We start from the raw sequence: 22,269 nt of genomic DNA on the forward strand, positions 1-22,269 counted from the left end.
GAAGTAGCAATTTCTAGACTGCTATCTTGTTACAGTGGTATTGAGTAGCTGAAGCTGTTTGAATGGTCTCAGCATCTCGCAGATGAAGCCCTGTATTTGAGCATAAACACTTTGAAATGAAGATAGCATGAAGCTACTTACATGGATGTTGGCCTCATGTTTGCTCTCAGACATTAAAATTTATATAGTTTGGGATATTTTATTTACCGTAGTGAAACCTATTTCTTATTCCCATAATCAGTTGCTTCTTCAGAATTGCTTTCTTATGAGTCAGAATATCTTGGCACTCAGATGTGTGGCTCTATGTGTATTTTGTAGAAAAAGTATGTACCACCAATATTTAAAAGAGATCAGAAAATGGAGAAGCTTCTATATTTAACTAATCCAGAAGCTTCTAGATAAACCCTGACTGTTTTACTCCATTCTCCACAGACAAGCCCTTGTACAGCATCCAAAGCTTTAACCAACTGTAAATTTTGACCAAATTATGAGCAAATTCAATGTAATAACTGCTGTGGCTTAAGTATCATGACCAAAGCAGTCGAATTAAAACCATCATCCTAACAAGGTATAGGCTGTTCTCATTTCAGCTATTAAAGTCTTCAAAAAAAGAAAGAGGAAGGAAAAAAGGCATTCAATGTATCAATATGAAGCTGTGTGTGTAAGGAATAGACTCTAAATGAGCATTCATTCAAAATACATGAATGTGTGAATGGCTTTGCTGAATTATTTAAGGTTTGCAATTCTTGTGTTCAAGAAACACTTGTTTATCACATTAAAAGTGATCAGTCTTCTGTACAATTGAAAGCAGATCAAAACTTTTGTGCATTTTATCTGTGTTCAACCAGAACAATGACTTAATTTTATCATTGATTTGTTTGGAACAGAGTAATGTATTTTTCGAAATGACTTACCATTTTTTCCTCTATCATGGAAAAATAGCGCATCATGACATCTGTATGTCTACACTATTCTGTTCTAGATCCTCTAAAAATTGTCCTCAGCTATCAGGTACTTTTTCTCGGTTGAAGTGCTTCTGTAAAATCTATAGCATCTAGTACTTTAAAATCCCCTTTACACAAAGTAGTTTTTGTTTATTAAAAATGTATTTAATTTTTATATGCAAAATAGATATTGAGAATACAAACATTCTATTTGGAGTAGAATATCAAACCACATCAAATGCAGGTAATATAAAGTGACACCATTTTATGCCAAGCCATCTGAAAATGCTTTATAAATATCAGAAGTTCCACATCCTTTTCATAGGAAAGAAGGATTTTTTTTAGTCTTAATATTTTTAAATGATGGATGAAGTCCAGGCACTGATTAAATGTAGAACAAATACACTACTGCCTGAATAAATTTTAGATGAAGTTGTAGAAGCATGCTCTAAAGAGTTCCAAGTGGAGTCAGGAGGTAAAAGTAAATAGGTAAGTGGAAAAAATGTGGAAACATTTGAAGAGAGGCTCTTTGGGTTTTGTTGGTTTTTTTGGGTTTTTTTTCCCTAAATATACATAACCACATAGCTAGCATCAAAACTGGTCAGATTTTCATTTCAAGATAATATTAAAGCGAATGAACAGAGGATTGTGGTTCCTTAGACTGAAGGAAAGGCTTTCAGGAAAGAAATAAACATTCCATGTAGAAAGAATTCTAAGCAATAAAAAAGGAGCTTTCTCCATAAATTTACTTAGAGATCTTTAGCTGGTGTAAACTAGCATAGACCTGCTGGAGCTATTATACCTTCAGTGATTTAATTTCATGTAGAATCTGCCTTACATTATATGAAGACACCTGTGGAAAATCAGGCTTTCACCAGTTTGAGAGCTGCTGATTTACTATGTCTCATCTAGAATCACAGTGCTCAGTTGTACTTAAAATGGGCTTCAGGTGGAGATAATCAACATAGAGGTGAATGTAAACAGCTGGAAATGTATATTCATAAATAAATCATTGGTGAAAATAAACAGTTTTGTGGCAGAATTGACTATCCTTAAGAGAAATCCGTTGGTGAAATGGGCATTGTTCTTAGTCTGTGGTGTACTGTTGTTTGAAATCTGAGATGAAATGTATGGACTTGGGGTTGTTTGTCTCCAGTCTCTGACCCTATCATCATGAGGAATTTTACCCAGCTGGTTCACACCCATGGAAGTATGTTCCCTGGATAGGAATTTTAATCTACTAGTCGGATAGTTTCCTAAATTAGTTTCCATTAACAGAACATTAACTTAATGAATGTATATGTGTGTGTATATACACGTATACATATGTATGTGTGTGTATATGTATATATGTGTATTTATATATTTGAGACTATTATTCAGATGACCTCTTTTCAAGCAGTATTTTACAATCAAAAAATACACTGTGCTGCATTCAAAGTAGGATGTATATTGACTGTGGTGAGTATGCTTTTCAGAAGAAAAAATCGACAGTAGTAGATCCAATTTTATGTCATGTTCTATTTCAGCCTAATTTAAAAACCAAACAAAACACAACAAAATACAACACACACACACTAAATTCAGTGAGGTGTTCAAACTGCTTCCTTTAAAAACCTCGTGATTAAACTTCTACCTAGACTCAACTATGGCATCTTGCTTTCATGCCTTCCTCTTCGTAGCACAAGCTGAATGTACAATGTAGTTTTTCTCTACTAAAAACCTTCAAGCACATTTCTTTGAGTAAAATGTATTTTCAGCCACTGTGTAACACCAACCTACTTCAGTTTGTAGTTCATCTTGTAGATTCATTAATTATTCATGGTGAAAAAGTTCAGAAAAGGGGGAACTATGTCAAAACATTTTTGCATGTATGTGCCCTAGTATTTTTAAGAGCAAAGCCAAACTTGTTGCATAAAGGGAACAGTTTGCAATAGAAGCATTGTGGGTTTTTTCTATTAGCATGTTTTCTATTCTGCAGCCCCCAGGGTGGATTAATACATTCATTTTAGTGGGAGCTGGATTGGCTGTAATGTTTGACATCGGAAGTATAGGCGATACGTGTTAACTCCCCTTCATTATGGAAACATTTCTGGTTTTAATTGAGAAAACACTTTAAATCCATACTACTATTTGGAAGAAGGATAAATTTGTTCTGGTTTTGGATAAAAAATGTCAAAAAGATGAAATATAAACACTGTTGTAAGTTGTGCAAATGTAAGTGGTAATTTTTATGGTCAAGAAATACATGAATGTAAAAAATGTTCAGATATTGTATATATTTTCTGTACTATATGTATATTTGGTAATAAGGTGGATGGAGAATTGTAAAAATTAAGCACTTTAATTCCTGTTGAGTACTTAAAAAGAAAAGAAATTTGTATCCTGTAAAATAAAAGCATCGGTAAATATTACTGCTTGACTCTTTTGTCCACTTACTGTTTACTTTGCTGAAGAAATCTTTCCTCTTCATTTCCAATTGTTTGTAAGAACCTGTCTGTTTTGGAACATTGGTATCTAATTCACTGAAGTACTGTCTACTCATGTACTGCTGAGATGGTGGAAGATAAATTCCAAATATATAACAGGCTGTATATAATGCTATTACACCTTAGGTTGGGATATGGTCTCTACATTCCTTACAGTTTAGATCCAGGTTTCTATAATTGGAATGATAATGTTCTCTCATGTTATGAGAGTACTTCATGGGCTTCTGCCTTGCCACCTCCATAGAAAAAAGTACAGGGGAAAAAAAAGAACACGTTGAGTGTCAACCCACATCTTCCTATTACTCAAGCACTGCTCTGAACAAAGGCCTGAAACAGAGCATGGAGCAGCTGCTCAGAGGAATCTCTTCTGCACTGAAGTGGTGCTGTGAAGCAAAAATTACAAGGTAATTAGCTGGATGATGATCCTAAGCATTGGAAACTTTGGTTCTTTAAATTCATTCACTAGCTAAGCATGCATTCAGTCTATGGAAGTGCCACTTAAACTGAAACTATTCATTTTCTTAAGTGTCCTTCAGTATAGGTAGAAGCTTTTGCAGTTGCCTCCAATTTCCATCACCTGTACCTAGTAAATCTGGTTTCATTGTATCAGACTTATTCTTGGTATTCTTCTGCAGGTGGGCACAATGTTGCAGAAAATATTTTCCCCAAAATCTAAAGAAGAAAATCGCTGTATTACTTGTTAGTTCAAGTTAGTTCAATCCCTGGAAGGAGTTGCATCCAAGAATTTTGTTTAGTTTCTACTTCTCTGCAATCACAGTAAACAAATTAGCATTTGAAATAAGTACTGATGAACCACAGAAAGTAATGCCTCCCTCTCCATTTACATATTTTTTTTCCACTAATTTGTCTGATTTTTTTTTCCCCCCTCTGTGATTAACTCTGTTCCCAAACCATCATTTTCCTCATTAAACAAAATGCAATGCCTTCTATGTGGAGACAAAAACAACAGCATTTGCCCTAAACTGTGCTTTAATAAGAAAACACTGATAATATTCAAACTCAAATCCATAATCACAGCTCCTACTTAATTCCTTTATAGCAGCAGGTTTAATAAGTACTGATATTTCTACTTGGTAGCAAATTGTCAGGAGCCCATCAAGTACAGGGTTGGTAAGGAAGTGGTAGGCGTCGGGTCCTCTGGCTCTCCCTGAGAGCCTGACTAATACTGTCTCATTACTACAGAATTGTTCTGGGCATTATATGGGTTTCCTGACATGAGAGAAAGGGCATGCCTGCCTTGGGTAAACACAGTACTTTGTGCTTGTTTTGCTTCAAAGAAATTGCTCTGGAGAGTCCTGGGGTTCCTTAATGAACAAGCGGAGGGATCCTTATGATGGTGACTCTTGGAGCCGCTAATCCTCTGCCTCCCTGGCCCTGTGCATTAAGCAGCTGTGGCAGTATTGAGCTTCATTAGACCCAGTTTATGTGGTAAATCAGGATACACCCATCTGAGTTTATTTGTTTGAGGTCTACCCCATGTCTGTGTTGCTAGTTTGTGTCTCAAAAATAAAGTGCTCTGGTGCTGTGAGAAGGATGTGCTACCTGCTCTCAAGCTGGTTTACTTCTTTGTGTTACAGAATATTTTTCAATTGTCCTTCCTTAATTTAAACTCCTAAGTTATGGAGAATGCAAGTAAGTTTTACAGCTGTTAGCTACGCTTTCTGTAGTTGGGTTTTTTCCTAATGATTCATATCACTAGTCAGAACTCACATAGCCTCTAGCCATCAGGATCTTGTCAAGAGTTTTCATTAAGAATTTCAACCACCAAATCTCAATATACTTTTGTTTGCTAAAGGAAGGAAATGTGTACTGTCAGAAGCATCTCCTTATGGAACAGAGCCTTAGTTAAGAATCTAGAGTAAGACTTGGTGGTCTGCAGATGGATTTCTAGATCTCAAAACTTTTTCACACTAGTTTTCCTCAGTACCATCCTACCTAACTTGAAGATTCCAGAGGTTTCCAGATTTGGTTTATGCATTTGTAAAATTAAAATAGCATGTGGTTGAAGAAACAGAAATTCTCTTGGGAGCAGAATCTGGAATTACCTTCTCTTTGGCTTCTCATACCTTCATGCTCTTCTGCCCTTTCCTACTCCTCTCTTGGAGCCAGGTAGTCAAAGCACTCCTGCATACGGAATGTGGAAATTAATACTCTGGGGTCCACTGGCCACTTGAACCTGCATCTTAGACTTTGTTAGCTTATGATCTCTTTTGAACATGTTTTAACATAGTATGCCCAACTCATTTCATCAAACTCTAGGTAAAGGTCCTGGCATCAGGGAAATGGGTTTTGGACTCCAATTGCTAGTGATCAGAGAAGCCTTCACACAGTGTGAAATTAAATTAATGAAGATAAGATTTCAGCCACAATTCTGTTCAGATCTATTGCCTAGCTATGTAGAAGTACCTGCTTTGCCTGTTCTGCTTTCCTTGAATGCTGCTTGGCTTGCAAAAAGGAATACTAATCTTTTAGCTCAAGGCTTTGGGACAGAGCATTTACAAAACACCTACTTTACCTATTTTGTGTTTTGGAATTCGATTTCAGACTAGCACTAAAGTGGTCCAATTAACTGAATGGTCTTTAGTGGCTGAAGTGCATTTTGCAGTTCTATTTCATGATTCAAGACTCACACCCATCTGCTCCAAGTTCAAGGACGGGAGCTGCTTGAAAGACTTCAGCACAGGGCTACCAAGACAATTGAGGGAGTGGAGCATCTCCCTTACGATGAAAGGGTGAGGGAGCTGGGGCTCTTTAGCTTGGAGGAGACTGAGGGATGATCTCATTAATGTTTACAAATAGGTAAAGGGTGGGTGTCAGGAGGACGGAGTCAGGCTCTTCTCAGTGATGTCCAATGACAGGACAAGGGGCAACAGGTACAAGCTGGAACATAAGAGATTCCAAAGAAACAGAAGGAAAAACTTCTTCACTCTGAGGGTAATGGAGCACATGGAACAGGCTGCCCAGATGTGTTGTGGCATCTCCTTCTCTGGAGACATTCAAAACCCACCTGGATGGGTTCCTGAGTGAGCTCCTCTAGGTGGCCCTGCTCTGGCAAGGGTTTGGACTAGATGATCTTCCAAGGTCCCTTCCTACCCTTAAGACTCTGTGATTATGTGATGCTAAGCAAAGCAGGCAGGGTAAGACATCATGTGTCCACTCCAGAACTGCAACCCTGACCTGAACTAAAAAGCTCAAGGTAGACACATTTGAAGTATCCTTTTTTTCCTTAGACTATGATGTTGTAAACCATGTATGCTCGGTTGTCATATTTCCAATTTACACTTCAAATTGTGCCCACCATGATATAAAAGGCAGTATTCAGATAAAACAGATATTATAAAAATTAAAAAATGCTCCTCTTGTAGACTATCTTAAAAAGATCACAGGAAACTATAGGCTTATTTAAAATATTAGATTCAGAAGCTCAGTTCCTCATGAATACCAACAAGTTTTGGTTGAGGTACGATTTCCTTGTTTTTCTAGTTACATTGCCTCAGATGACTGCTAAATAAGTGTGCATTTTTGTTTTCCAATAAAAAGGGGGTTTTTTTGAAAGCAGACAGGAGGATATTGGCTTTATTCCCAAAACCTTAGTCCTTTAAATTAAAAAGTTCTTCACCTTAAAATTGGACTGCAAATCACCGCAGCAGCAAAAATCAGTCACTGAAGCAACTGTTGATACTGTGTGTGTTATTCAAAGAATCTTGACAACCCCGGTTGTAGGGGAGAAGGAGCACTGTGGTACAACACTTCAGAATGATAACAAGATTATTTTCATCTCCAGCTAAAGCTTTTACCTCTGCTGACCTTGTCAAAAACACTGATGTCTTACAATTACCAGAGTGCTCAGGCTTTGTTATTGACTGATGAACTTTGGTGTGTTTGTTCTGTGTCTCTCAGCCTCTGTGCCCTACCCTTTCCTTAACTCGAAACCTACTTTTGTTTCTGCAAGTTCTGTGTGACACCCCAAATATTTAATGAATTTAGGTAAACAACTTCACTGCGGACAGAATGACAGAATATAAGGAAGTCTCAGTTGTTTAGTTCATCATATTGTCCAGCAAAATTGCATCCATGCCCCAGAATTGTTTTGTCAGAGATAAATAGCCTTGGCACAGGTAAAAGGTTACTCTGGGTTTCCTATCAGCACTGTAAGCTTCTTACAGACAGGTGAAGGTGTAGGAGAGCTCACTTTGCCAATTCAGCAGAATCCCTGGACTATGGATTTGAAACCTCTGATTTCTGTTTCTTCTGGAAAAAAAAAAAAAAGAGCTAGGTTTAGAATCCATCAGCCCAGGAAACTGATGTAGAATATCCAAACAAAGGGTTATTCCATCAAGGGATTTCAGGAATTTCTTTATCTCGGCTTCTAATGGTGTTCGCTGTGCAGAAGTCTGGTGTAACTGCTATGAGAAAGTGTGATAGTTACATCTGTGGTGAGGTTGCTCTGGAGGATACACCATTCAATTTGACATCACATAAAAATCAGGCTCTGTCAAGCTCACATACTTGTATTGCACAGTTCCAAAACTAAGGAATAATTTACAGAACTATTTTGCTAATACTGTTTGCACGGTACAAAGTGGTGTGACTATGTATGCAGAACAAATGCTGTGTTACAGACTTGATATGTTCCAGTACGGTAGCCAAATACTTCTTTCTCTAAATATGATGTTAAGGAAATGTACCTTATTGAGGTGATAGTTTGAGGTGTCATTGTCTAGCATAAACTAATTGAATAGCAAAGGACTTGTCCACTACTGGTGGTATGTGAATATAAAGAGAATCCAGCTGCCTGAGCAAAAATGGAAGCAGGTGATGATGCAAAACTATAAAGAAATTCATATTATGGAGAAGACACACTGGAAAATTTGTTTTCCTGACTTGAAACATAAGACCAAGGAGGCTTCTAATGGAATTAGAAGCTGACAAATTTAAAACGGACACCAAACTGATTTTTTGCTTGTTGCATAATTAGATCATGAAATTTACTGTCACAGGATGTCACTGTAACCAAGAATTTAGCCTATGGGACAACCCCCTCTTTTATATGGTAAGTAAAGTTTCCAGTAATGCAAAATGGAAGAAATATTGAATTGTCTACTTCAGATCTTACAGAAATGTCAAAATTATGTAATACACGACTTTGGAATCAGAAGATCTCATTACTGCATTTTTACATTTTCCCCAAAGGGCTGATGCTGGACAGTCTTAGAGATTAGATTCTGAGGTAGATGGATACCAGGTCAGATGCATTGTGGCAGCTCCTGTTTCTTCATGACAATTAACTTTTAGTAAAGAACCAGTCTGACTACTACTGCCTTTTAGCAGATCTCTGAGTTTCTTGCACAGTACAGTATATGTTGGCCATGGGAATTTAGAGTTAAAGCTACAGATGACCATTGCTTGTTAAAATATTTCTCTCTTCAGCACAGTCCTCAGCTGGGCAGAGGTAAGTGCTGGATTTTGTAAGGTGGTGCAGGACGTGACACTTCATAGTAGGGGCATTTCCAGTTCTCACTTTTCAGATAGAAATGTACAATGGGTTAAACTTTGCATGATGTTTCTTAGTCTTATATCTTCTTCAGTACTTTCCCCTTTCTTAATTTGCTTCCTCTGTCTGCGCTGTGCTTCTCCATTTGGATATCCAGCCTCTGATAGGCCTTTCGACATCTCTGCTGGGCAGGCTAGGTTATCTCAATTCTATTCAGCAACAGATATTTTCTCTGGGTGCTTCTTGAAATATTATACTGATAAATTTCTAAAAATTGCCATACTGTGATAGGCTAAAAGGCAAGCACACACATTGCTTCCGCATGATAACTCTCCCAGCTTCCAGCTATTGTCAGCTCAGAAACATCCATAGCTAGATTTGATTCCTACAGAGCTATTTGTTTCCTTATATTTCTCTTTCTTAAACTTGTCCAAACACCATCTGAATAAATTTAAACTTTTACTATCTACAACATCCTTAGTCAAGGAACTCAGCAACCCACCCAACAAGGGGTTACTATCTTTGTTTTGTTCTGACCTGGCTCCTTCAAATTTCATTAGATGGTCATAGCAATACTTGTATTTGAAGGAAGTGTCAACAAAACTGATGCTCTTCTACCAGCTCTAGGCTGCTAATGATTACACAAGCCTCTAATCTTCCCTATGCATCACCATTTCCTAAATAGAGTGAAGACTCCTGGCTTAATTGGTCTTGATATTGAAGCTGTTCATTATCTTGCTGTCCCTTTCTGACCCTTTTCCGGTTCTACAATTGTCTGAGATGTCCCACTTCTGGACTAAATTAAAATATAAACCAGGTTGCAGTGGCTCCATTTCACAGTGGTGTCCATGAGGTCATATGGCAAAATGAAAGCAGCAAGAGAAAAGAGATTTGCGTAGAGAAAGAAGCTGCTGTTACCTGTCTACTTCAGGTGCCAGCAGCTTCTATTCCTGTGAAACTGGACTGGGATGTCTTTTTTCCTTTTTTTGTCCCCTTTTCTCAGGAAAGGGAGTCAAGGAAGGAGAAAAAGCTCAATGTTAGACAAGGAATGCTAAATCCTTTAGAAAAAGTATTTGCTGTCTCAAGTGTACAATGCAGGGAATTTATGCTGCTGTTCTGGAGGCTGGAGAGGCTGATGCCAAATAGCATCTTAGTATTTATGATCTCTGAAAACTAATGGGTGAAACTGTTCAATAACTGTGCCTTTATGTCTATGACAAGAACCTCTCACCAACAGGTCATTCAGGACCTTCTTCACAGAATTTTGCACACATTAATTGTTTCTCTCTGTAATGAATACACTAAGTTTTGAGTGCCTCAATTTGCTTAGCTATCTTTATGTTTGTATCACAAAATACTAGCCCTCTGAAAACCATTGTGAAATTTCCTGGGTGAGAATATGAATCTTTATTGTAAAGATTACAAATAAGAATATATTTCTTTTGTACATTCTTTCCTTCAACATTTGAGGGTTTTCAAGACATGAAGAATGGAAAAGAATAATTTGTACAGAATAAGAACACAAATTCTAATGCCATCCAGGACTTGAAACTTTCAGAAAAGCATTTCTTCCCTGTTGGCTTACAAGAAAGGACAAAGCCAGAATTCAACTCAGTGATAGCATATTCATAATTTATCCTTGAGAAACGCACTCAAGCGAAATACAGTTAGAGAACAGACAGCTTATTTGTTGTGATCTCACATCACAAGTAGTCCTCTGTCTTTTTGTATCTTTTTGTATAATGCAGCAGAGTATTAGATCTCACAGCTTCTCACTTCGACCCTGCCAGACACTTCGACTAAACATACTAGTACACACCTAGGTGGGAAAATTTCAGATGCATAGATTTGCTGAGGGACTCACAGTGAAAACATAAATATCCACAAAAAAGCAGATAAAGATACTAATTTTGAACACGTCCACTGTAATTCTCAATATGTGAACAGAAATGTGAGAATGTTGGTTTTGCTGCACAGTTTTTAAGACTGAATCTTCTGTAGTTCCTTTCTCTCCCTGAAGACACCTCCGTAATGGTTCCTCCCTGCCCTCGGAGTTTTATTTTTCTGCTCTGTTGGCTCTGTGACACCAGATGCTGACAAGGCCTAGCAATCTGCCATTTCAGCACCTTTCCTTGCTTCATTCAGGTAGTGGTGAGGGTGCTCTTGTTTAAACAATTTTAACCCTTTGCTTTCATCATTCAACTCAAAGTCTAAATTAGACTTGTATAAAACAGCAAGTGAAGAAAGGGCTTTGTGGTCTATAAAAAAGAAACCTTCAAAGCTTGGTATCAAGGGTAGCAGGGTCACGCATTTAGCTTTTCCCTGCTTTTGAAGGGTTTTCAAAATATTGTGCTTTGAATAGACGTGACCACTCCATGCTGCTTCCAGCAGCTGTCCCGGCTGGGGATGAGGCCAGCATCCCTGCATGGGCTGCCTGCGGTGCCTCAACTCAAGGGCTGTGCCGCTGCTGGTGATCCCTCGAAGGGATCAGCCTATGTACTAAAAGATAGAATAAAACCTGGGAATGGCTCGTAATACGAGTCCAAGGTGCCTACTCTGTCTGATCTTCAAACGCCTTTAGCCCCCGGGTGCCTGCCAGGCAGAACGTGTGCTTTGCCTGAGTGACAGGGGACGGTTGACAGCTCCGTAATGGCCGCCGCCGCCTGAGGGGGCGCCCGCGCGCGCGCTCGCCACGGGGCCTTCCCCTCCCTCCGGCCTACAACTCCCATGATGCCTGGCGGCAGGGCAGCGCCCGGCGGGGGCGCACAGCCTGCTGGGGGGCTGCGCCGTGCGCGGGGGCCGGCGCCAATGGCGGCAGGCGGAGGGGGTGGCTGAACGGCAGCCAGTTGCCAGTCGCGCCCATTCATCGCCGACGCCTTCCCCGGCCCTTTTGCCACCCCCTGCCTCCCCCCCCCACCGCCGCTATGGAGGCGCTGATCCCCGTGATTAACAAGCTGCAGGATGTGTTCAACACGGTGGGGGCCGACATCATCCAGCTGCCACAGATCGTGGTGGTGGGCACGCAGGTGAGGCAGGGCAGGGCGACGGAGCAGGGCGACGGAGCAGGGCGGGCCGGGGTCGGGGAGCAGGCGGCACGGGCCCTTACAGCTCTGAGGGCAAAGTCGAGGCGTCCATCGCGCCTTCAGTGCTGCTGACCCGCGGTCGCCTCCGCCAAGGGCACGGGGGGACGCGGGGAGCCGAGAGCGGCCCGGTCGTCTATATACCCTCCGCTCCCTGCATCCCACCCCCTTATTCCTTCTCCCACCTCATCCTCCTCCGCCTCCCCACTGTTTGTAATGAAAGTGCCTCTTTCACCGCCCTACCTACCTCTTCGCGCTTCACGATAGCGGTTTGAACGGCCGAAGCGCTCTCGAACCCTCCCGTCTCTCCCATGGCCTCGCGTCGGCCCACACACACCGAGGGTGTGGGGTGACACCGCCCGCCTGAGGGTCCCGGGAACCCTCTGCCAGCCCAGCGCTTCAGCGTGACCGCCATGGCTGGTCGGTGGCTTCTCGTCTCCGTCAGCCGTCTTGAAGTGGGGGCTGAAGAAAAGGGATGTGGGAGCGGATCGGCGTCTTTGCAGGCGTGGATCGTTTTCCCTTGCTGCGAGTTCTTCTGCCGTTTGGACCTCCTTTGTCTTAGGTGGTGATAGGAACGAAGGTGAGAGTGGAAGCCAACTGTTCTTGGCTGTTAACAGTTACACCATGTGTGTCTCGGCCCGATAATGCTGCTGCTGGGCTTGAAGGCGACTCAGATGTTTTCACACTACTCAGATGGGAGGACTTTTGACAGCAGAATATGTGTGACCAGGAAGGCAGCAGTCATAAATGAAAACGAAATCTTAAACGAAACTGAAATTTCAACTAATGGATGTTTCCCTGAAATTCTCAGTGTCTGTTGAATGTGTGCAATGTTACTTGATGATAGCATGTTTATCTGAGATTGTAATACCATCTACTCTGCAATCAGAGGTTTCATTATAAGACTTAAGACACATGAGCTGTATGTATGTCTAAAGCTTGCACATTTCTGAAGTGTGGAACAGGTTTGCTCAAAGCCAGCTGTAGTGTTGCGCTGTTGAAGTAGTAGTAAGACAACCAGCTGTCATTCTGGTTTACCAGTATAAATCAGATACATTCATTGACTTTATATCAGCCACTGTATAAATTTGGTCTAAAATACTTGAATTGGGTGGGAGAGACTCTGCATTGGTAAGCTCTATTTTTATCTGTTTTTGTAGCTGACATGAGTCCATCACTTTATAAAGATGTTTAATCTCCTCTACATTAAAAGTCATACAAGCAAGATAAGATGAATTAGTATGATCTTTCTTAGCATGCCAAAACAAATCCTTTATAGACTCAAGGAAAATATTTGGCAAAATATCTAGCAAGCTGTATCTTGGGGTTTTTTTGTTTTTGTTTTTTTTGTTTTTGTTTTGTTTTTTTAGTCAGGATTGTTGGAAGAAATCACTGACATGGTAATTCTTTAGATTTTTTTTTTCAGTGCAATTAGTCTTGAAATAATTGAAATGAAATTTGATAATTTGAAATTGGGTTACTGTAGACCAGATTTCTGGAGATGTCTCAAATACGGCCTTAGAGCTCATAGTTTTGCGGCTGGTGGCTTGCTTCCATGGTTTTTTTGAAATGTGCCTTGAAACAGTCTTGTTTCTAGAGATATTTTTGGTTAAGTGCTGTGTGGCCTTTAAGTTTGTTCACACAGTTGTTTTCTGTGTAGCCTACTGGCACAGGTGGTCTTTGCTCTTTCTTCTCTGAGTAACATTCATTTAAAAAATTGGGTTTTGCACCTCGATTTCTCTTTGTAGGAATCAAATTTCTGATTTCTGTAACTTTTTTTCTTTCTTCTTTCCACTTTTGCTGTTGCTTTTCTTAAATGACCTTTTTACGTATTCCCTAAGAAGAAAAATGGGTTTTTTTAAGTAGTTTTTGCTGTTCATTTTTCTCACTTGTCTCTTCCCCATCCTTTTACTCTTTTGTGCTTGTGTCTTTCTCCAGGTCTCATTTACTTCCATGCACCAAGTTAGTTCCTTCTTTTCTAGAGTATGTAGAACTAGAAGGTAATTATCCATAATATATCTTTGAGTGTTTTCAGGATTGTTTTTGCTATGTTTTATTGGGCTACATTTTCTACTGTTCTTGTGTTTTGGGGTACTGAAATGTGTAATTTTTCACCTTTCAAGATGAATTTTGGTACTAATTACAAAACACTTCTCAGTAAATTTTACACATTTAGATAGCCTCCAGCACTACTTCTAGTGGTGTTCCCATGATTCAGTACACCAGAATTCCTTCTCATTCTCCACATAGATACCATGTGAGTCTATTTCTGTATCCTAGTACAAAGTCTGTTAAGAAAATTGGAGACTATTTGCTGCTGATAGAACTTGGAGGACTGACAGCTATTCATCACTATTTCAGGACTTTTTTCCCATTCTTCCCAGATAAGTGCTCTGTTTTTCTCCACAATTCAGTATTTTGGTTCCATTTTTAGAACTGTTTTACTGAAGTGCAAAAAAACCAGTCCAGGCTAAATAAACAATATTTGTTTGATAATACTGTAATACTAAGCTTTCTGATGTGCTATATAAAAATACTTGGTGATCCATACTTGTAAGGGATAACAAGGTGGTGTTGAAGTGCTTCAACCAAACACATTAATACTATAATAAATGGAGGCAAGGAGAAGAGATTTGGTTATTTACAGTCTTTTGTATATTAAATGTACATAGCTGCTCTCTCAAAAATGAAATTCCAACACTATGAAAGAAGGTATGAGTTTTAGAATAATTTTTTAAAACCCCCAAACAACAAAATCTGCCTAATGTAAAAAATAAATTGCCTTTGTCTTTTTCAGGTCATTGTTTCTTGGAATCTGTTTTGGGTTTTTAGAAGTCATTGACTGAGTTGTAGACAACCTTAGTATCAGTTTGGTAGCAAAATTCTTCTGATTTTGACAACTATAAAAGCAGGTGGTTGGCTTTATTTAGACTTGGTAATGCTGATTCTAGTAGAGACAGAGTGGTGAAATTGAGAGTGAGATTTTTAAATGACTTTTCACGTGTATGTTTGTAGAATACTTTTATTCAGTATTGAGTTAATACTATTTTGGGACTTTAAATGGGGAAGTGTGGTTTACAATATTTAGCATAGACTGTTCTGTTGGATGTTTCCATCTGAAAGAGCTGTTCTGTTAGCCTCTATGGCTTACAGATGAGCATTACATTTATTTTGCTCTTTGGAGTAAGTATCATGTGTGGCATTTAAATTTTTACTACTGGGGAGGAAAGTCTCTTGATCCAAGATAATGAATAACCGGAGCATTTGAATATCTGTAACATATATTCTGATAGGATGGTAATTTGCCTGTTTAGAAGTTGACAGCAGCAGGAAGCAAATGTGTGGTCCTGGCTATTGGGGTGGGGACAAGAAATCCAAAGTATCAAAGCATTTGGTTTGAGAGAGGCTGGTACTGTGGTCTTAAGCTTCAGATGCTCTACAGAACTTCTGTGACCCTTCCATGTGAGGGAAGATCAGGGGAACAGAAATTTAAGCCGCTTCAATTTACTCAGTTTATTCAATGTATCCAACACTGTGTTGACAAAAAGCCAGTTTTAGGTGAAGGAAACTCAAGCTGCTGCCAAGCAAACTCCACTTAGGAATATCTTCCTCTTCTGTCTCTTGGGTTTTTTTGTTTTGATCCTGGGATCTTTCACAGAATCACAGAATGGTAGGGGTTGGAAGGGACCTTTAGGGATCATCCAGTCCAACTCCTCTGCAGAAGCAGGTCAGCCTAGATCAGGCCACACAGGAACGTGTCCAGGCGGGTTTTGAAGATCTCCAGAGAAGCAGACTACACACCCTCACTGGGCAGCCTGTGTCAGGGCTCCCTCACAGTGAAATAGTTTTTTCCTTATGTTTATGGAAATGGAACTTTTTGTGTTTCAACTTTTTTCCATTACCCCTAGGATTTCAAGCAGATGCAAGAAGACATTTCTAACTAGACCACAGCTTCAGTGCTGGCCATGCTGGCTAGGGAGAGCTTGTTTTTTTCTCCCAAATGTTTTACAAACTTCCTGGTTGTTTTGATATCTGGCACTCACTGTATCTGGTTTTGGGCATAACTGTTTTCCTTTTTGCCTTCTCTCCCTCATGTCAAATCATGCCCTGACTGTTCTGGTGTCTGTTTCAGACAAGCAGCAAACTAAGGCTGACTTTAATTAGCTGTTTGCATTTACCAGACACAATATAAATTTTGTTACTGAAGTTATATGCTGCAAACAACATTTGACATTCTGCTGTTTCTTTTCTCTTGGTGCTCTAGAATTTTGAACAGCTGTACTTTTTTGGGTCCTGAAGTCTTATGTGATTGGAAGGATGGCATTTTCACTGTCTATGTGCAGACTTTATATGAAATAAAATAAAATTATAGGTCTAATAACTGTGATCCTGCCTTTAATCTACAGATCTTTAATATGAAAGCAATATTAAGCATGATTTAAACGCAGATACTGATTTTATTGTTGCATATTATATATGATCAGGTGTTTTGGAAGAATGAGAACACACAGTTGTAGAAGTGTATTAATGAAGTGGTGGTTTGTTTTTTTGTTTTGAAGGATCCTCTTCATCTTGTGATTGGTAATTGTTTTTCTTAGAAAACCTGTCTTTTAATTAGAATGGATGGATCTTGTATCTTATCCACAAGGGACAGTGCAAAGGAAACAGGCTTTCAGGAAAATGAAGGGGAGAACATTAAAGCACACAGCCCTGGCAAGTGTGTTTCAGAATCTAGACAGAAAGCGGCTGTGTAGTTCTTGGAAAAGATTTGTTCATGTAGTAGCCAGGAAGTTGACTGGCTTTCTCTTAAACAAATATGTATCTGTTTAGGACTTTTTAAATTTGAAGATAAAATTGGCCTTGTTTTGATTCATTTTACTGAAAAAGTAATGAATATAGTAGTATAAGCAATACTACGTAAGGTCAGTCTATATGGCTTTGAAATGTGTATCTTCAAATACCACAGTTCTATGATCTAACTTAGAGAAGTTCTGTACTGCTTGTTTCTAATTATATGAGGTGTTTTTTTCTTAAGTAAATTATTGGAGCACCTTGACAAAACACACCTGCAAGTCTTTCAGCTATTTGCTGTTGTTTGGCACGTATCTACTTTTTGATACAGTGGTAGTACAGGATTCCTGAAGAATTTTGACTGAGGTATGCAAATTACGGCTTACCATACTACTTGTATATAAGTTGTCTTTTGTGGAGGGAGTTCCTATGTATTCCAATTTCTTCCTGACTAATTTGGGAAAGCTCTCGGGTAACGGTCTGCAGGAGCAAGGGTCATGTAATATGGGCAAGATCTTTCACAGAGAAAAATGTAATTTGCAACAGTCAGCAGTGCATTATGCTGGCTTCGTTGCTTTCTCAAGTAGGGATCAGCCTGTTAGCTCTTCTGCATCTTTCTAGCATTATAATTTTGTTTCAAAGAATGTCTTACAATAATTTGTTGGGCCTCTTTATCACTTAAATTCTTTTCTGATTAGTAAGTACATTTTAAAATTTGTTAGCTGTTTAGAACCTGCTTTGCTTCCGGTATCCTTAGTTCACCTAGGAAAATATTTGTCACAATAGCTATTCCAGCCAAAGCAGTTCCCTTGTGGAACTGCTCTGCAATTATATGTGTGCTGAAGTTTTATTTCAGAATAATTCATGTTTGCAAAACAAGAAGAGGAGAAAAAAATCTTACTGCTTTTTAGTTGTAGTGTGCTGAACTCTTCCAGGGTAGCTACTTCAGAGAACTTCTTTTCAAAACACCTATCCGGGTGATATTCCTGTGGATGAGTTCACAGCAAAAATGCATTAGCTTATGTTTTCCAATAGCAAAATTAGAATTTAGTAAACCGTATATGTGTGTGTGACTAAGAGCATGACTTAGCCAGCAGGACTTTTCTAATTCTTGTATGGCAGAAACTGCAAAATTACCACCCATGTAAGTGACAAAGTAGATGCATTGCTTTTCTTAAAAGTGTTCTTCAGTGATGACTATGTCTCACTGAGAAATCTCTCCTACTTCACAGTTTCTTACTCTTAGACTCATGGAATGGTAGGGGTTGGAAGGTACCTTTAGAGATCATCTAGTCCAACCCTCTTCAAATGTTTGTTGTTGTTGTGCCACTGAAAAAGTCGTAGGGAATACTGATACCACTGCCTCTTGTGCTGTTCTGCAGTAAGTCTGTGTTGTGTTGCAGGAGTTTTTTACAGTTTTTTCCTAGTTAATGAAGTTAAAAAAGGTCTCAGTATATTCTATCAAAACCAACGAACAAAGCCTACACTCCTTTCAATCAATTTTCTTGTTGGAAGTTTCCCAGTAGTTTACTGGACATGTTTCCTTCAGAAAGGGGTTTTTTTTTTTCCCAGATGATTTATTTTACTCTGGCTCCACAAAGCCATTGTGAGGTCTGAAGGTAGTCAGAAAAAAGGCAACAGATTCTTGTAAGATTACTTGAAATTTGTTGCAGCTGATAGAAGTCAATTATCACTTTAATAATACTTACGCAGCAATCTGAGCAAATAACTTTTAAAAAATCTCATAGTTCTTCTGCATGTGAGACTCAGGTGAATCTTACGTTTATTGTTTTTGTGCTGCATGGACTTCATAAGAATAAGAGCAGACTTTGACTTATTTAGTGAGCTAATTGATGAGATCCAGTGAGTTACAAGACTCAAGAGACCTGGCATGCCTTTAAAGGCAACCTCATTGGAGCACAAAATAGTCTATACAAATTCTTAGCAAAATGAGTAGATGTAAGGAAAACAGTGGGGAAGGAACTCATATTTGAGTGTCAATGCAGAAGGCTCGTGCAGAGGATAGAATTGAGGACAAGCTCACTCAAGGAGATAAAAATACTGCTAGCATATTCAGAGGTGATATCAAGAAAGCCAACATTCTCCTAGTGTTGAAACTGGTAAGGGACATCGAAGATAATAGGAACTTCCAGCACTGCATCGGTAGTTAAAGAAATAAAAAGAGAAGTGAGGGAAACACCATCATTTTGGTGCTTTCTTTGCCTTGATTTTCAACAACAGAGTCTTGCAGGCCTTTGTACCTATAGATGGAACTCAAAGCAGGGTGTAATTATCAATAGAGGAAGAGGATTGGGTCAGGGTTCTCTTGGGTATAGAAAAGGCATCTTTGCAAGCTGCTAGGTATGGGCTGCAAGTCTGCTAAATTTAGGAATGCTAATGAGGACTTGGAAGAAGGATAAGAAAGCCAGTGAAGTAAATGTTTGAGATGAATGTGAACAGTTGTTGATAGTGTTACTTTAAAAATTTCAATACAGTCTCTTCCGTTTGTCTTGTCAACAACCTGGAAGTGTTTTTAACAGTAGTATCTCTTGCTGGTTTTGAAACTGGACATTTATACTACTATCTGCTCCTTTTGTATTCCTGACAGATGTGGTTAGTAGTATGGCAGGTTGCAAACCAAATTTTCACATAAGAATTAGTATAATGAATGGGACCAAATGCCTTTTGATACACAAGTGCACACAAATACACAGGGACAAGTAGAGAAGAAATGAAGGATAAGGAAGTGGAAGCAAGATCACTAGGACTGTTAAACAGTAGAGATTCTGGCTTTTTGGCATGACAGATTTTACAGAGCTCAACTTTTTAATTTCTGGGAGTACACAGTCATTTCCCTGTTATTCTGCCTTTTATCCTGGATGGGTTTAGATTAACCTGAATATGATGTTGACAATGATGAAAATGTAACTGTTAAGGAGGCAGTGAGAAAGCTGCTAAGATTTACATTATATATACTGTTAGAGTGTGTTGAAATAAAATGATATGCATAATCTCTTCTTACCTTAATACTTCTGAGAAAAATGGTTTTACTATCTGTCAAGCTCGGGTGCCTACCTAGGAGACTGATGGTTAACAGAATAGTGTTCACTTAGCAATGGAAGTTTGACACAACAGTTAAAAGAAGCAACTGGCATCAAGATGTTCCTGTATTCCCCCTCCTCTTTTTTTTTTTTTTTTTTTTGAGCAGTGGACATATACTTCCTCTGAATAGCACAACTTGTAGATATTTTAAGTTAGGATCAGGTATTAGGGTCTAAAGGAAACCCTGACTGATGTGCTACAAAAGGTGAGAATTTATTAATGCTTTCTGGACCTGTCATGAAATGAGTTTACGGATTTCAATCCATGCTGAAGATCGTGATCAATGTTCCAATGAGACAGCAAAACAATTGTGATGCTGCTGCAGACTTATTCCTAAAAGCTCTGTGGTACATTTGGTCAGCAGTATTAGTCTCTGTCTATATCTGTGTATGAAGGACTGACTGAACTGAATTTGTATTCTGAACAGACTCAGATCCCTCACTTCCCCTCGCTGGCAGAAAATGATCAGCTTGTGTTTACTGCTTTCCTTACCACACTACTAGGCAGTTCTTGTTAATGGACATGTATGGGGACCAGATTGAATGCATCACTAGATTTGTTTCAAGAGCAAATTGCTTTAATAAGGAAATGTAATGCAATTTGAAATGAATTTCCTGATGTGTGGAGTACTTTAGTCTGATCTAACGTATGACTTCACATTTCAGATAATTCCATCTGCATCCAAAAATAACTCTGAGAGTGGTGTAAGACACAGAGTTTTAGTTCCATGTGTAGTTCGATGTGTGCCCATCTCTGCTTCCTGCAGTACCACTCTATGGGGTAGACCAAACGATGATCAGTAGTGTTCAACAGCTTGTCCCATTGATTTTAGTTTCTTGTCCTGATGAGGATGGTTTCTTGTAAGGACTTCAGCTATTTATTACTACTTGGATTCTATGTTCAGGAGAAGGCACTTCATCTAAGTCTCACCTCTGTCCTTTTCTAGTCTGAGGGCTCATTCTGGTCTGGTGTAAGAAGTCTTGCTCAAGAGATTAAAATTAAAACTATTAAAATTATTTTTAATAAATGAAACCCTGGTGGTGATATGTGTTTGTGTTGGTGTGTGTGTGTTTTTTTTTTTTTTCTCAATGCAGCTGATGAACTTTTATGAAGTCTCTATTTTTCTGAGCAGGCATACCACTTCTTTTAAATGATGAAGTTTTTTAAGAAGTGGATTGTTGTTTGTCACTCCAATGAATTTTTTTTTTGCATTCTGTAACATCAGTAATTTTTCAGAAGTGGGCTACTACAGGAGCTCTTTCAGGGAGGCTTGCAGAGCTAGTTCATACTTTGGCCAGCTTATTCTTCAGTTACTCTCTGGTAAGATTTCACTGCCCAGTGTTCTGTCGTAAGCTTCTTGCATGGAAGGTGCCCAAAATTGATAGGAGAAGGTCAACTGAAGAAGAAAATTGTTAATTACTTTCTAGAAGAGTCTTGTGGGGCAAAAAATCTTAATAAGGTCATATTTCTGTTTCTTGTGGCCCTGTCCTTCTCCTTACTCTTTCTGGACAGTTGATCTCACTGGTCTCAAATTTGACTTAAATTTAATTTGAAAATATCCACAATCTATATTGATTTGCTATTCACCTACCGAGACAAATGACATTGTTGATAAACCAACATTTTTCTGTGCTGTAAAGTGTTAGAAGAAAAGAAAACTTTCATTTGTTGTTGTTCAATCTTTATAGGGATCTGGTTTTGTATTTTAATATTTATCTTGTACATTTTAAACATAGACTCTCAAAGTGAATTTGTAATTTCACAGCCTTTAAGTATGTCACAGCTTCTTACAGTTTGTTATGACTTGAATGTTTGCAGTCAATTGTAAATATATACATATATACAGAAAAAGAGAGAAGAGACAGCATGAAACTGTTTAGATATTTAGATTGAGTATATATAATATTTCTGTTAGTATTACCGTGGCCAGCCCATGTTAATACTAACAAAAGGTTAAATTCCATAGTTGACAGAGTGAGTGTTACTGCAAGGTGTTAGAAAATGACATAGTAGAAGACTAAGAATTTCCTCCTCAATGTTATAAATAAAACTAGTGTTTTGTTTTCCAAAAATGTTTCTGGAGGGATTAATATTTGAAGTAGAAAATGTTAAATGGGATATTATTTTTCGGGAAATAGTATTATGTTTTTGCTTTAGCCTTAAGAGTTAGAAAAGGCATCTATTTACATGGCTTTTAAATATCCCAAGCAGGTTTAGATAGTTACTGCTTTATATGAGACTTGTGTCTTTTAGTGCCTATGCACTGTGATACCACTGTGATAGTTACCATAAGTCTATCAGACACACCTTACTGTGCTGTTCAGCAGAGGACAGAGTTAGAGCACTGT

The 22,269-nt window shown here is 38.8% G+C and overlaps 1 protein-coding gene across 2 annotated transcripts in view; it reads left to right on the forward strand.

The window, feature by feature from the left end:
- Positions 1–11,729: 11,729 nt before the first annotated feature.
- Positions 11,730–22,269, forward strand: part of DNM1L (dynamin 1 like) — a 39,149-nt gene continuing 28,609 nt past the window's right edge. For both annotated transcript variants that reach the window (XM_062010695.1, XM_062010705.1), the window contains exon 1: positions 11,730–11,974. In XM_062010695.1, the coding sequence (XP_061866679.1) occupies positions 11,873–11,974 (102 nt within the window). In that variant the 5' untranslated portion in view covers positions 11,730–11,872. The remainder of the gene's footprint in view (positions 11,975–22,269) is intronic.

The sequence above is a fragment of the Colius striatus genome, chromosome 1 (genome assembly GCF_028858725.1).
Source record: "Colius striatus isolate bColStr4 chromosome 1, bColStr4.1.hap1, whole genome shotgun sequence".
Classification (NCBI taxonomy): Eukaryota; Metazoa; Chordata; class Aves; order Coliiformes; family Coliidae; genus Colius; species Colius striatus.